Source organism: Giraffa tippelskirchi, chromosome 5 (assembly GCF_054371585.1).
Source record: "Giraffa tippelskirchi isolate mGirTip1 chromosome 5, T2T-mGirTip1v1.2.pri, whole genome shotgun sequence".
Taxonomy (NCBI): Eukaryota; Metazoa; Chordata; class Mammalia; order Artiodactyla; family Giraffidae; genus Giraffa; species Giraffa tippelskirchi.
The window spans coordinates 192173556-192189298 of NC_137279.1; the positions used below are offsets into that span (position 1 = coordinate 192173556).

Consider the following 15743-nt stretch of genomic DNA (forward strand, 5'->3'; position numbering starts at 1 on the left):
GGCGCCGCAATCATCGCCCTTCTGTTCACAAGCTGTACTCTCTGGTTCCCAGTGATTCTGGCTCAGGGCTTTCTGTGTCAAATATACACCGGGAGTTCATTCTTAAGTTTCAATATCATTAATCATCCAACATTCAGCATCTCGGAATTCAGAAATTTGCATTTCTACAATGGCGGTTTTGAAAAAGAGGACATAAATGCAAATGTTCCACAAACCATATAAGAATTTTCAGAGAACTGCCAAAACAAACCATCAATGCTCCATTGACAGAGAATTTTCTCAGCTCTTCATAACGACTGAGCATTCGTGATTTTTAAAAGACAAAACACAATTTGAGGATTTAGAGGAAAAAGAAAAAAAAAGACAGGCTGAAAAAGAAGCCGTTATGTCTCTGTGATCTCCAGAACAAACCTTGACTGATTAGGATCCTGGATAATCACGGCTCGGAGGCCCCGGGCCGCGACCATTCAGGAGCTGGAGCTGCGCAGGCGGGGGCGCAGGGAGGAGCCTGGGGCCGCGCGCAGCTGGGAGACGCAGGGCGGTTTCTGAACCTGCCCCAGAGGAAGCAGAAGCAGGTGCTATGGGAGGCCCGTGAGCACCTCCTTTCCCAAGGTCAGGCTAAACAATGAGGCTGCCCTCCCCACAGGACACCTGCCTCCACTGGCCTCCAGAGCCCCGGTCTTGCTCTGTGGGGTCTCGAGCCTGTTTCTGCGTTCCACAGGACACTGGGGACCAGGCTCTCTCCCTGCGTCCCCGGGCCTCAGTCTTGTCCAGAAGCCCCCGGGCCTGCCCGCCAGCGCCTGGGGACTCTCCAGGCCTCCCAGATGCGTCCTGAAGAAGCTCTCCCCAGGCACCCCCAGCTCCTGGAGGGCGTGACCACAGGTGTCCTGGCCTGATCCCCCAGGACTCCGCGGCGGCACCTGCTGGCTGCACACCTGCCCCCAAAAGCCCGGCCTGGGCCTCCCGGGGTCTCATCCACAGCCTCTCCCGGGGCCCCAGCTCTCCCCGAGGCCCAGCGCCTCACACGGGGTCCACGACCCACCACCAGCGGCTCAGAATCAATGTCCCCTTTGTGTTCACTGCAGGTCCTCAAAATTCATTTCCTCCTCTTGAAACTTTGCAATACTCCTGAAACATTCAATCCTTGCACAGCACAATTTAAAAGACAGAAAAATGCATCCTTCTGAGGCCATTTCTAAATTGAAATATAATATACCCCTGGCGGCCAACCGAGTAGGAAGAAACAAGACTCAGGATCCAACAGGGCAAGGCCAGGGCTCGGGCTCGGGCCGGCGGGGGCCGAGAGCCTCCTCCCGGGACCTACAGGGAGAGAACTTCACGGCGGTCGGAAAAAATCAAACTACGTCGAAACTCATTAATCACCAATTTACTGTTGACACAGACTTCCAGCTGCTTTCATGTTGACGGGGCATTTCAGAGTGAAGGGAATGCTGACAAATCAGAGTGTGGTCCAAACTAAAACACGGGTCTAAAATGTACAGGTTTCCCTCAAAACGGCTCATCTTGCTTTTTAACACTACGTACGCCTCTCGCCAAGCTCTTGGGGGATCGGGACACTTGCGTGACTGGATCCCAGTCCTGCTCAGCCAGCTTCCTGTCGAGAGTGGGGTTCGGCTGCCCACATGCGGTCCAGGAGATGGCACAGCAGACTCCCTAAGGTTTACAGCCACTCCTCCCGACGGCCTCTGGGCAGAAACGTCACCGCGAGGAAGCTGAGCTGCTCTGCTCGGGGTGGGGCGGGGGTGGTGACAGCGTGGCCGAGGGACAGCCTCTGGTCCCCCTCTGAACCAACCCAGGCCCCCACATCCAAGCACACTCGGGCTACAGGGACGACCACAGCCTCTTATCTGAGGATCGCGAAGGCAGGGAGCCTGTGCCCATCCCGCCAGCAGACCCCCGGACCGTCCGGGCCCTCAGTCTGGGAGGGGGACTCGCCCTCCAGGTGGAGGCCCCACATCCTCACAGGCCCCCTGCCCCGCACATCCCTGCAGGAAGGCGTGGAGCGCTGGGGCGGGCGAGGCATCGGGTCTCAGCACCTCTCCTCACTCCTCCTGCTCTCAAAGGAGAGTTCTCTCAGCCTGAGTCAGGCCGGGCGGCTTCCTCGGGCCACTCACAGCGTTCGAAATCGTTATTCAGAGCAATAAAAGCCCCACCAGTCACCAGTTTTACGTCAGAGAACCAGGGCCGGGCTCTGGCAAAGGGCAGAAGGAATGGCAATAAAACCATAACGCGCGCCTCACCCAGCACCAGAGGGGTCAGCGCAGGGCACGGGGGAGAAGGCCTCCACTCGCCAAGTGAAAAGCTGGTTTCATCACCGGGCGAAGCCGGCTGGCTCCGCAGCTGTGACGGGGGGCCCGCGGCGCCCGAAGCCGGCTGGCTCCGCAGCTGTGACGGGGGGCCCGCGGCGCCCGAAGCCGGCTGGCTCCGCAGCTGTGACGGGGGGCCCGCGGTGCCCGAGGGCCACACGGGCTGGCGGGGCAGCAGCCGGCGGGGACGGGGAACAGCCAGGCTACGCGGCGGGGCAGGCGGGCGGCCGGAGAGATGGACACCGCACGGCCCAGGGAGGCCGAGACGGACGCGGACTGAAGGGAGGCTGGGGCCGAAGAAGGACGGGGAACCCCGGGAGGGGCCTGCTCCGAACAGCAGACGGAACACTTTCGGTATGAACTGTTCTCCTCCCACAAACCCACTGAAACGACAAACACCAACACCAAAGATTTGCAGCGAGTCTACACGGTAGGAACACAGTGGCCTCAACTGACAAGGGCCAGGGAGGGACCTCCTAGGAGACGTCTGTCTGGGGGATCCAAGCGATGGGGACCCACCACAGCGCAGGCAGTCACCCCGGCAGGCCACGGGCTTGCGGACGGTGGGCGGGGTGGGGGGCGTGCAGACCACGGCTCAGCCCAGCCCCCAGCCTGCACCCACCCGGGGTGGGGATGGGGGGGCTGGACTGCAGAGCGGCCGGGAGAGACCCGCCAGCAAGCCCACCCTCGAGTCGGCAGGTGCTACTGCCGGGCATCAGCTACCCAGGCTGCTCCAGGACTGCCGTGGGAGGAGGGGGCGTCAGACAGAGAGGAGGCAGCCCTGCCTCGCCAGCCCCATCCGCCGAGAGGGACGCACGCACCAGACGGAACACGACCACGACCTCAGTCAACACCCATGGGCGAGGCCTCTGCGCGAGCCGCCAGGACTCTGGGAAGGAGGGGAAAGCAACCCCCGGCTAGATCTCTGCTACTCACGGGACCAGCCTCGAGGGGGAGGTCTGCGACGGGAGGATAAGTGGGTGGAGAAGCGTCCGTCAGCCCAGAGAAACCAAGGGCAGAAACACTTTTAGGAGACTGATAAAACTCTGGGGCAAAGAGGGAAGAAACAGAGAGAAACACACTGTATTTTGTTAAGAGACCAGGGCCACCAAGACACACTCGTTAGTTTTTCAGCACTGAAAAACAAAGCCAAAAACGTCTTCCTGGGAAAAGAATACCACAAACTATAATCATAAGAGAAGTACACATTTCTCTAGAAATCAAAGAGACAAGATAAAGCTATGCTGATGTAATAATTTTATCACTGATTTAAGTAACTGCAGTTACTATATATAGATAACACACAGAGAAAAATGCATACGTACACTCCTATATATAAAGATACTTGACCTTTGAACCCCATGGGATTGAACCGCCACACAGCCTGCTTATAGCAGGGTTTTTATGGTCAGTACCACACACAGCACCACACCATCCGTGACTGGCTGAATCCACAGACTTGGAATCACAGATGCAGAGTAGCCAGCTTCCAACGTGGGGAGCCAACTGCAACCCACACATGGATTTTCCACTGTGCGCATGCTCGGCACCCCTGACTCCCGCGCTGGCCCAGGGTCAACTGTACATAATGCATATGCATGAGAAAACTTTTCATACGGTATTGATGTATACACATAGACTTCTTTAGAATAAAAAGAGAAAAAAAATAGGGGGGAAAAAAGCATTTTTTCTCTTCAAACGCCTACTGGCATGTATGAGATTTATGTCTATGCTGCTGCTGCTGCTACTAAGTCGCTTCAGTCGCGTCCAACTCTGTGCGACCCCATAGACGGCAGCCCACCAGGCTCCGCCGTCCCTGGGATTCTCCAGCAAGAAGACTGGAGTGGGTTGCCATTTCCTTCTCCAGTGCATGAAAGGGAAAAGTGAAAGTGAAGTCGCTCAGTCGTGTCCGACTCTTAGCGACCCCATGGACTGTAGCCTACCAGGCTCCTCCGTCCATGGGATTTTCCAGGCAAGAGTACTGGAGTGGGGTGCCATCAGCAGCTCATAAAAAATCTGGTATCACCTCACACTGGTCAGAATAGCCATCATCAAAAAGTCTACAAACAATAAATGCTAGAGAGGGTGTGAAGAAAAGGCAACCCTCCTATACTGTTGGTGGGGATGTGAATTGGTGCAGTCACTACGGAGAACAGTACAGAGGTTCCTTAAAAACTAAAAATATTGACAGAACTACTCTATGACACAGCAGTCCCACTCCTGGACGTGTATCTAGAGCAAATCATACCTTGAAAAGATACCAGCACGCCAGTGCTCACTGCAGCACTATCACAACAGCCAGGACATGGGAGCAACCTGAACGTCCATCAACAGAGGAGTGGGTAAAGAAGATGTGATGCAGATATTCAATGGAACATTACTCAGCCACCAAAAAGAATGAAATGTTGCCATTTGCAGCAACATGGATGGACCCAGAGATCGTCACGCTAAGTGAAGTTGAGTCAGACAGAGAAAGGCAAACATCATATGAACTTATTTACAAAGCAGAAGCAGACTCACAAACTTCGAAAACAAACTTATGGTTAACTAAGGGGAAAAGGTGAGAGGGATTGAAGAGTTTGGGATTAACATACACACACTACTATTCATAAAATAGGTAACAACAAGGTCCTACTGTACAGCACAGGGAAATCTACTCAATATTCTGTATTAACCTAAGTGGGAAAAAATCTGAAAAAGAATACATATATATATATATATATATGTATACACACACACACATACATATATATATAAAACTAAATCACTCTGTACACCAGAAATTAACACATTATAAATCAACTACACTCCAATATAAAATAAAACTTTTAAAAATGTGCACCCTCATTTACACAATAATGCAAATTCAAACAATAAATTTCCCCTGGCATGCTGACAAGAATGAAATAAACTGAGTCTGCCTAGTGCTGGTGCAAAGGAAGAAAAATACATATGCTCACAAACTAGGATTAAGGGGAGAAATTGAGACAGAGCTTCTGGAGCCACATGCAAAGTAAACAAAGTTTCAAACGCAGGCGCCCACCCACCCAGCAACTCTATTGCTTGGAACTGATCCAATGGAGACAGTCACAGAAGTGTGTGTACAAAATATATGTATAATAATTGACTGATGATGATTTGGGGCTGTTTTAAATACCGCTGCAGCCACATAAGTATCTACCTGTAAGCTACCAAAAATAAGTTCGTTTTATGTACAGACTGACATCAAAAGATGCTCATAAGGTCCTAAATGGAAAAAAAACAAATAAAACACAGAACTCCACAGATAGAATGACTATACTCTATTAAAACACTTCTGCACACACCCTGTATGTTCAGACACAGGAGAAAGGCAGGCTCCCCAGCCCTGAGTGGAAGGGAGTCCACATTCACCCACTTCAATCCAGACAAATTACATTTTTCACTCTGCATCAATCAGTACATGAACAATCTAAACCAATAAAGCCTTCGTATCCAAATACAAGCGGGAACTCTGCTCTCGGAGCTTCAGACAACTCTGTTCAGGCCAGGAGAGGACGTGCGGAGGTCTGATCCCCAGGGAGGAGAGCAGACCAAGCCCCCCACTCTCACCCAGTGGGGACCCCAGCCACACTGACGGAGGCAGGGCCTCCGGGACACCCCGCGCCTGCCCTAGTGGACTCAGGACCACAGATCTAAGCGGCCAGAGGCCATGCTGCAGCGGACGGTGAGGCTGGACGAGCCAGGGCTCCCTGCCACGCGGCGGCTGGGTGACTCGGTGACGCGGCTGGAGAAGCCTGAGCACGTGTGTAAGCGCGTGTGTCCCCGCACGCTTCTGAAACTGAGAGCCGCACAAACGTGCTCCCCGATCCACCCGGCCACAGGCTCTGTGACCCTGGACCGGTCACCTCTTCCCACCAGGCGGGAGACGTCCAGGACCTGTGAAGACTCGCTGCGTGTAGGATGCGAGCGCCATGCCTGATGAAGCCCTGGGCACCAGGACTGATGCCCGTGGGCACCCACCACCGAGGGGCACCAATCGTGTCCAGCTTGGCCCAGAGGCAGCCCAACCCCACGGCCCTCAGAAACAAAGCAACGGGAAAAGGAAGCGGCTCTGCAGACCACGTGTGGCCCTGCACCCCTCGCCTCCCTGAGGCACCAGGGCGGCGCACGCTGCTCAAGTCAGCACGCGGGTCAGGGCCAAGCCTGGACCCCAACCCCAGAGAGGCCCCGCTCGTCTTTCTGCCGCTGAGACGGAGAGCCGGCTGCCCTGCCCTCAGGGCCGACCTAAACCAGCTGCGCTTGGGATCGTGAACACAGGGAGAGACCCGGGACCGGTTGGGCAGCCCGACCTCCATGAGGACCCGGGGTCCGGCTTACCTGGATGGCTTTGCGAACTCATTGCGAGCAGCGGCTTCTCCTTCAAAAGATTCAAAATGGCTCAAAACTTCCACGTAAACGAGAGCTCCAAAGAGCCCCGAGTCCGAGCGGCACATACAAGTCCAGCCACGGGCAGGGCCGGCCCACAGCCACGGCAGCACCCTGGTCTCGCTGACCACGTCGTGGGCCCAGAAATCCAGAGGAGGGCGGGGATCTCCAGGGGCTCTTAGGAGACAACCTGTGTGGGCAGAGAAAGGGGAGGCTTCGGTTAGGAAGTGCAGGCCCCCGGACAGCCACGTGGGACCAGGAGTGAGTCATTTAGGTGCCACCCCACCCCTTCGGTGGATTGCTAACACACTCGCGTGGACTCACCATCTCTAGTCCTACAAACTACAGGAAGTCCTTACGTACAAACGAGTTCCCTTCTGAGAGCCCATTCGTAAGTCTGCTTTGTTCATAAGCCCAATAGAGTTCATCTACGTACCCAACTTTACAGATAACGTCAGACACGTGAACTAACTTATGTGACTTGACATGCGAACGCACATCTGCATCTTTGAAGATTCCCAGTTCTAAGGCTCATAGGTGGGGGAGTTACCGTATTTGAGGTTTTGTTAGTAAATATATGTATGTGGATATGTATAATGACGCATCTGTAGCACAAGCTTGGCACCGTTGACGGAAAACACTTTAAAGAGAAATCACTCGAGGCCCACCCGCCCCACACACGTCTTTTCCATTCTCGCGATATCCCCAGCCAAACTTCTATTTTACACGGCGGCGATCTGGGAGTTTGTCTACATTCAGCTTTGCTCACTTATGCCCGAAATAGTTTCCCAGGTCTCCATCTTCACGATAACCATTTCCTCGATTCTGATTTTAAGAGTAAAGCACGCTCATCACAGGAAGTGTTTAAAGAGTCATCCCGATGCCGTGACACGAGGGTAGACGCTGCGCAGCATTTTGATGCGTGTCCCTGACGCTGGGCTCCGTCGCCTTTCCCCGCACAGACTGCCAGCTCCACAGTCAGGCACCCTGCCCTCTCTGCCGGCATGATGGCCGGGAACTCCCCAGCGTCAGGATCAGCTCTTGCAAACAGTACTCTGAGGCTGTGCTGGGAGCCACCTGCCTCCTCCCCAGCTGCGGGCGGCTCTGACAGCCCTGCCCGTCAGATCACAGGCCCCATCCCCAGACCCCTGGAGGGTGACACCTGACGAAAGCCGGGCTCATCAAGCCTCATCAAGAGGCTTCCCAAGTCCAGCCTCTTCCCCAGATCACAGTCACTAATGGAGGAACCCACAGAAACGGGTGCACGAATGCCCACCGCCGAGTGTCTGCCTCTGTGCCATGGCATCATCTATGACTTTCTAAATTCCTTGCTGTGATGAGCAGGTATTACTTTACAACTGGAATACAGACACAAACTGAGAACACGGTAATCATGAAAATCCTCATACTGACCCTGGTCAGGGATCCTCTGAGGCTTATTATCTGCTCCTTTAACAGAGTGACAAATTCCTGTTCTTGATTAAACCATTCAAGGATTCTCCCCACTATTGGTTATAACAAGACCTCCAACCTATTTATCATGCAAAGAATTAAATCCCAAAAGGTGTCTGCTTAGGTGGTACCCAATAACACATCACCCATAACTGATCAGCATCTTTATGATTATTATTCTGTACATGGTTACTTCCTTAGGAAACACAATGATTTATCTCATGTTCAGAGTTTTCATTCTTCTCTTGAATAGATGAAAAAGATATAGTACACATATACAACAGAATATTACTCAGCCATAAAAACAATAAAATAATGCCACTTGCAGTAACATGGATGAACCTATAGATTATTACACTAAAGTGAAGTTAAGACAGAAAGAACAAGACAAATACCACCTAATATCTCTTACATAATCTAAAATAAGACACAAATAAATATGTCTGCGAAACAAAAACAGACTCACAAAGAGAACAGATTGTGGTTGCGGACTGGGGAAGGAGGCGTGGGGGAGGGATGAATTGGAAGTTCTGGATGAGCAGATGCCAACTATCATCAATTTATACAGGATGGAAAGAAGGTCCTACTGTGTAGCACAGGGAACTACATTCAACATCCTGTGACAAATCATTATGGAAAAGAATATGAAAAGGAACATGTCTAGGTGTAACTGAGTCACTCTGATGTACAGCAGAAATTCACCCATTGTAAATTAACTGTACTTCAGTAAAACTTTAAACAGAATTTGTATTCATCTCTTGACCAGAAAGAAACATTGCAGCCTTGAAAGCAATGTAGGTGGTATATTTAGCAAACTCTTACAAATCTCAGACTGCAAGGAGATCCAACCAGTCCACCGTAAAGACAGTTAATCCTGAATATTCATTGGAAGGACTGATGCTGAAGCTGAAGCTCCAATACTTTGGCCACCTGATGCAAAAAGGCAACTCACTGGAAAAGACCTGATGCTGGGGAAGACTGAAGGCCAAAGGAGAAGGGGGTGACGGAGGATGAGATGGTTAGATGGCATCATTGACTAAATGAAAATGAATTTGAGCAAACTCCTGGAGATAGTGAAGGACAAGGAAGCTTGGCATGATGCAGTCCACGGGGTCACAAACGGTTGGACATGACTTAGCAACTGAACAACAACAAATCTCAGATGGCTCTGTATCCTCCACCCAAAAGTCACAACTTGGCTGGGTATAAAAGTCTTGCATCACAACTATTTCTCCCTCAAGGCCTTAGCTTGCGCCCTGCCGTCAGAAACAGAAAACCTCCGACCAGCTAGGCAGCACTTCCTTTCCAGGGATCCTCTGGGGGCTGATCTCCGATGCTTTCTTCTGTCTGCATTCTGCCAGGATTTTGTTGTTACTTTAATCTTGAAATTCAAAAATGTTGTCAGAAGATGTATGGTAAGAATCTCTTTTCATCTATCTTGCTCCAAACATGAACCTTTCAATACACACAGGTCTTCTCTTCTGCTCAGGAAAATGCTCTTTGATCACGTTTTGGTGACTGCTTCGCTACATCTGTTTTGGCATCTTCACGGCTTCCCACACCATCTGGCTGGAACCAGAAACCCATCACATCCAGCTTCTCTCAGCACCAGAGGCTTGCGGTTTACTCTGCATCCCAAGGGCCTTTGCCTGAGTGTTCTCCACGTCACTGCTGCTAATGCCCATGATCTCCACTTCATTCCTACGGCTTTTCATACAGATTTCAACTAAACCTTAAGCTCTTTGTCTTCAACCATCTCCTTTACGACTCACTCCGTTACCTTCTCCTCTCAGCTGCATCCCTGCTCACAACCTCTGCTCTGTGTGGATTTCTGGCCAAAGCCTTCTGGAACTTCTTTTTTCATGATTCTGACGACTGACTGTTTTCTTCTGCCTTTCAGGAGAGTTCCCTTTCCACCACATGCCAGAATACCTTTTGAGACTCCATGGTGGGGATTTACTTCTGTTTGTTTATCCTCAAATGAATATAACTGTGGCCTAGATCTGAGTTTTGCCCAGAGACTGTGTGCCTATGACCCTACATCTTCTCTGTCCACTGCAACAGTGGCTAAAACGCTTCTCAGAGCTGTCCCTCTGGCAGCTGACAAGCACAGAACCCAAGATAAGTGCTCAGCGTCAGCAGGCTCTCAGCTAGCATGGGGCTGAGGGGCTGAGACATTGCAAATGCAGATAGAATGGGACACATAAGAACTGCTACAATACAGTTATTATCGATATAAGCTCCCTCTGTATTAAGAAGCTTCTGCTACAATACAATAATGCACTCTGGAAAAACTCATACTCCAAAAACTTGCATACAAAAATACCAGCATTTATGAAAAAAAAAAAAAGGTTGGAGCAGACTATCAAAAACTGCAATTTAATAACCAGGATACTACAAAATCAATACTAACTCTAGTTTAAAAATGATCAGTTTTTAAAAAGACATGTAAAATTCCTAATAAATAAAATGTCCAGCAAAGGTTGAGTTTTATAAAAGGTGGCAACAGTTTGACGAGAGAGGTTAAAAGGAAGAACTGAAGCTTCTGAGTCAGGGAACAGGGGACAGGACACATAAAGGTGGAGGAAGCCACACAATAACCATCTCGAGAAAGAGCACGTGGCCAGAACGAGCAAGCAGCAGGAGCCGCAGTGGGGCGGGGACGGGGGTGTGAAGGCACACACAGACACGGGGCATCCTGCCAGGGTCCTCAGTGGCCACACCCTGTTCCTTGAAGTTAAGAAGCATCCCCGAAGCAGGAAAAGTCAAGTCCGACCCAGCTCGACGTCTGCATCACACGGGCACCTCCCCCCCAGGTACAGGGAGGACATGAGCTACTCTGAGTCACAAGAACATGCCCTGTTCCAGGGCGGGACGTACGTGAAAGAACCTTCGCAACCCCAGTGGATTCATTTCTCGCTGCCACAGGAATAAAGGACCACAGACCGAGTGGTGTAAAGACTACAGAAATGCGTTGTTCACGGTCAGGAGCCAAGACGTTTTCAGAAGTCTGAAGTCCGGGTGCTGGCGAGGCCGACCTCCTTCCAAAGCTGTAGGGAAACCCTCCCTGGCCTCTTCCCGCCTCTGGGGACTGCCAGCATCTTTGGGGTCCCTGGGCCAACGGCTGCAGGGCTCCCAACTCTGCCTTCCTCATCTCTCGTGTGCCTGCCTTCACTTGGCCGACTTCCTAGGACACAGTCACCCAAGATTAGAGGCTCAGCGGACCTCAGCATGACTTCATCTGTGTTACATCTGCAGGGACCCTGTTTCCATACAGGGTCACGCTCTGAGGTACTGGGGGTTAGGACCACAGCATAGCTTTTGGAAGGGAGGCACAATGCCGGCCCTAACGCCCAGGACTCACGGCGCCCAGGCCTCCCCCCAGGGGCTCCCCGCCAGCCTCGCCAGCCTTGTGTGAACCTGGCAGTCCCCCCATCTCACAATCCCCTGCACCGCAACCAGACCACATCCCACACAGGCCAGCTCCCGCTGGATGCTCCTAACACCAAGAGGCAGAGGGTCTGGAGAGCGGCCCCACGTGGCACAGGGACCGACGGAGACTGTGAGTCCAGGGGAGGCAGCGGGGCAGGGCCTCCCTCCCTGCTCTGAGCTGAACCTCCTGATGCCTCATTTGGCCCGGGTCCTCCGACCTCAGCCACACCGAGCCCGTCAGGAGACTCTGCACCCTGGGTCTCTGAGAGGAATCAGAGTCCTAACCAGAAACTTCCAGCCCGCTGTCAGGTGGCAGTCTAGCTAACAGCTGAGAGCGCAAGCCGGAGAACCAAGGCTGCCAGTGCTCTGGGCTCCAGATGTGAATCTCAGAAACAACACTTTAATATGGACGTGACCTCGAGCAAGTGACCTGGGCTTGCGCTGCCTCAGTTGCTAACCTATGGAAATGGGGATGAAGGAGATCACAGCACTGTGCACATCACGGGGTGTGACAAGGACTAAACAACAGTGTTAGCACAGGAGAAGCCCTGTGTCGGGGCTGGCACACAGTAAACATCCAAATACCAGCTATCGATATGACCATTATTTACTCCAAACCAAGAGCTTATAACAAAGTTTCGACCACTTCCTTGGGCACCATTACAAGTCCACTTCTAGTCAAAATAGAATAATACAGACCAGATTTAGTCTCCCACACGAAGCACCTACAAAAGACAGGATTTGTGCGACTGCAGTTTCCAGACACTGATGTCAAGCATGGGACCCCTGAGGACACACCCCGATGAACTGCCCAGTCGTCCCAGATGACTGAGAGGGCTTCCACACAGCAGTGCAGGGTGGACACAGGAAACGGTTTAAAGAAACAATGGCTTAAAATTTCCCAAATTTGATGAAAACTATAAACCCACAGGGCTTCCCTGGTGGCTCAAACAGTAAAGAGTCTGCCTGCAATGAAGGAGACCCAGGTTCGATCCCTGGGTCAGAAAGATCCCCTGGAGAAGGGAATGGCTACCCACTCCAGTATTCTTGCCTACAAAATCCCATGGATACAGGGCCTGGCAAGCAACAGTCCATAGAGTCACGAAGAGTTGGACATGACTGAGCAACTAACACTTTCACTTTCATAAACCCCTTGATCCAAGAAGTTCAACCAACTCCAAGCACAAACACGCTATGAAGATTACACCAGGCCAGAACATAATCAAATTACTTAAAACCAGTTTTAAGATAATGTCCTAAAAGCAGTTGGGAAGGAAAAGTCACATCACAGACAGAAAAAAAATAAGAGGAACAGCAGATTTCTCAGTGGAAAGAATGCAAGCCAGAAGACAATGGAGCAACACCTTTCCGTGGGACACTCATGCACGCACACACATATATGTGCACGCACACACATGTGCACACACGCACACACATGTACACACATATACACGTGCGCGCGCGCACACACGTACACACACACTTCCCACTTAGGATGCTGCACCCCACGAAAAAATCTTTCAAAAACAAAGATGAAATAGAGATGTTTTCACATATTCAAAAGTTGAATATGCATCACCAGCAGACCTGCGCTAAAAGAAATCTCAAAGGCAAAAGGAAAATAATGCCAGATGGAAACACAGATCCACGGAGAGGAGTGAAGAGTTTCAGAAATGAGAACTGTACATGTAAATATAAACGATTCTTCTCTGATGCTGAATCTCTTTTAAAGAGAACAGTTTGATGCAAATATAACAATATATTAAGAAGTTTGTATCATATGTACTAAGAAAACATATGTCAAAAATAACACAAAGACTAGGAGGGGAGGAAGAGAGATATAGTGTTCTATGTTGTCACATGAGCCACGGAGTGGTTTAACCTTGAGGATAAGACCATGATAGGCTGAAATGTAGACTATAACTCCTAAACCCCCACTTAAAAAAAATGATTAACTAACTAGTCAACAAGTAACTAACAAGTCAATAAGGAAAATATAATACAATCGTAAAAATGCTCAATCCAAACGAAGTCAAGAACAGAGAAGGGACAAACAGGACACACAAAGCAAGATGGCAGCTTTAAACCAAACGGTATCAGTGACCAGCTCAAACGGTCAAACACCCCCAACGTAAAGGGCAGATGCTGTCAGAGAGGATAAAAAAGCCAGACCCTGCTTCCGGAGTACAAAGAGGAATTGTGTGGGGGAGGACTGAAAATGGTCTGTGGAGAAGAGGTCATGCATTTCATTGTAAAACAAATCTTCCCCAAGACGCGTGGCCCCAACTATATCTGCCTACAAGGAACGTTTTATTTATAAAGACACAAATAGGTTAAAAGTAGAAGATGGAAAAAGATATGGCATGCAAATACTCCTCAAAAGAAAGCTGTAATGGTTAACATTTACTCAGACAAAGAAAATGTTAAGAAAGAATATCACCAGCAACAAAGAGGGTGGTTTCATAACGATCAAGGGGTCAACTCACCAAAAGGACATAACATTCCTAAACACGTATGCACCTGATACCAGGGCATCATACATGAAGCAAAAGATAGTAAAGGGAGAAAGTTAGTATAAGGAGAAGTGGCCCAATCTATAGCTGTAAACCCCAACACCCTGCTCACGGTAGTGGTTAGAACAAGTGACAGAAAATTAGTAAAAGCAGACAAGAAGTGAACAACACCATCACCCAACCTGATCAAAATGACATTTATATAACACTGCAAATAATAGCAGAATACACATGCTCCACATTCTTTTTAAATGCACACACTATTGACCAAGAGAGACCATCTTTGGGGCCATCCAACAAGTCTCAATAAGTTTAAATCACGCAAGTCAAGATATAGAAAGAATGTCCTCTGACTAAAATGAAATTAAATTAGAAATCATTAACAGAAAGATATCTGGAAAACCAAATATCTAAATAACAGATATAATAAACCAGATAGCTAAAACCAAAACTAAGGAATATACTTCATGGGTCAAAGAAAAAAGTACAACAGATATTATGAAGTATTTTGAAATGAACAAAAATGAAACACAACATATCAAAATATGTAGTGCTGAAACGGTCATTTATAGCACAGAAAACCTGTGTCAGAGATGAAGGTCTCAAGTCAGTGACTTCAAGTTTCACTGTAAGAAACTAGAAAAAGGATAAATCAGACCCAAAATAAGCAGGAAAAAAGACAACAGCAAAGAGCAGAAATCAACAAGACATGAAAATCAGTGAAACTAAATGCTGATTCTTTGAGACAGTCAAACTGTTCAGTTGTGTCCGACTCCTAGTGACCCCATGGACTGCAGCCCACTATGTCATGTCATCTGTCCACGGTATTCTCCAGAGCACTGCAGTGGGCAGCAAAGTCCCTTCTCATGGGAGCTTCTTGACCCAGGAAGCAAACTCAGGTCTCCTGCATTACAGGCCGATTTTATACCATCTGAGCCTAGCTAAACAGATCAGGAAAAAATAAGAGAAAGAAGAGGCAAATTAACAAAATCCAGAATAAGAGGGGATGAACCATAGACAACACAGATACTAAATGAATGATAAGGGGATATGATGAACAACTTTATGTGAATAAATCTGACAATTTGGATGAAATAAATAAATGCCCCAAAAGACCCCAACTATCAAAGCTCACTCAAGGAGAGAAAGACCAGAATCAGTACCCTGGGCTTCTTCGTGGCTACAACACCCACCGCATCCCATTTGCAACTCTCCCTGTCTGGGTTATCTGCCCAAATTCAGTTCAGCTCAGTTCAGTCGCTCAGTCATGTCCGACTCTTTGTGACCCCATGAATCGCAGCACGCCAGGCCTCCCTGTCCATCACCAACTCCTGGAGTCCACCCAAACTCATGTCCATCAAGTTGGTGATGCCATCCAACCATCTCATCCTCTGTCGTCCCCTTCTCCTCCTGCCCCCAATCCTTCCCAGCATCAGGGTCTTTTCCAATGAGTCAACTCTTCGCATGAGGTGGCCAAAGTATTGGAGTTTCAGCTTCAGCATCAGTCCTTCCAATGAACACCCAGGATTGATCTCCTTTAGGATGGACTGATTGGATCTCCTTGCAGTCCAAGGGACTCTCAAGAGTCTTCTCCAACACCACAGTTCAAAAG

The 15743-nt window shown here is 49.7% G+C and overlaps 1 protein-coding gene across 2 annotated transcripts in view; it reads right to left on the bottom strand.

Annotated features, from left to right (window-relative positions):
* Window positions 1-15743, bottom strand: part of HDAC4 (histone deacetylase 4) — a 294013-nt gene that overhangs the window by 236427 nt on the left and 41843 nt on the right. For both annotated transcript variants that reach the window (XM_081491296.1, XM_081491297.1), the window contains exon 2: window positions 6687-6924. In XM_081491296.1, the coding sequence (XP_081347422.1) occupies window positions 6687-6708 (22 nt within the window). In that variant the 5' untranslated portion in view covers window positions 6709-6924. The remainder of the gene's footprint in view (window positions 1-6686; window positions 6925-15743) is intronic.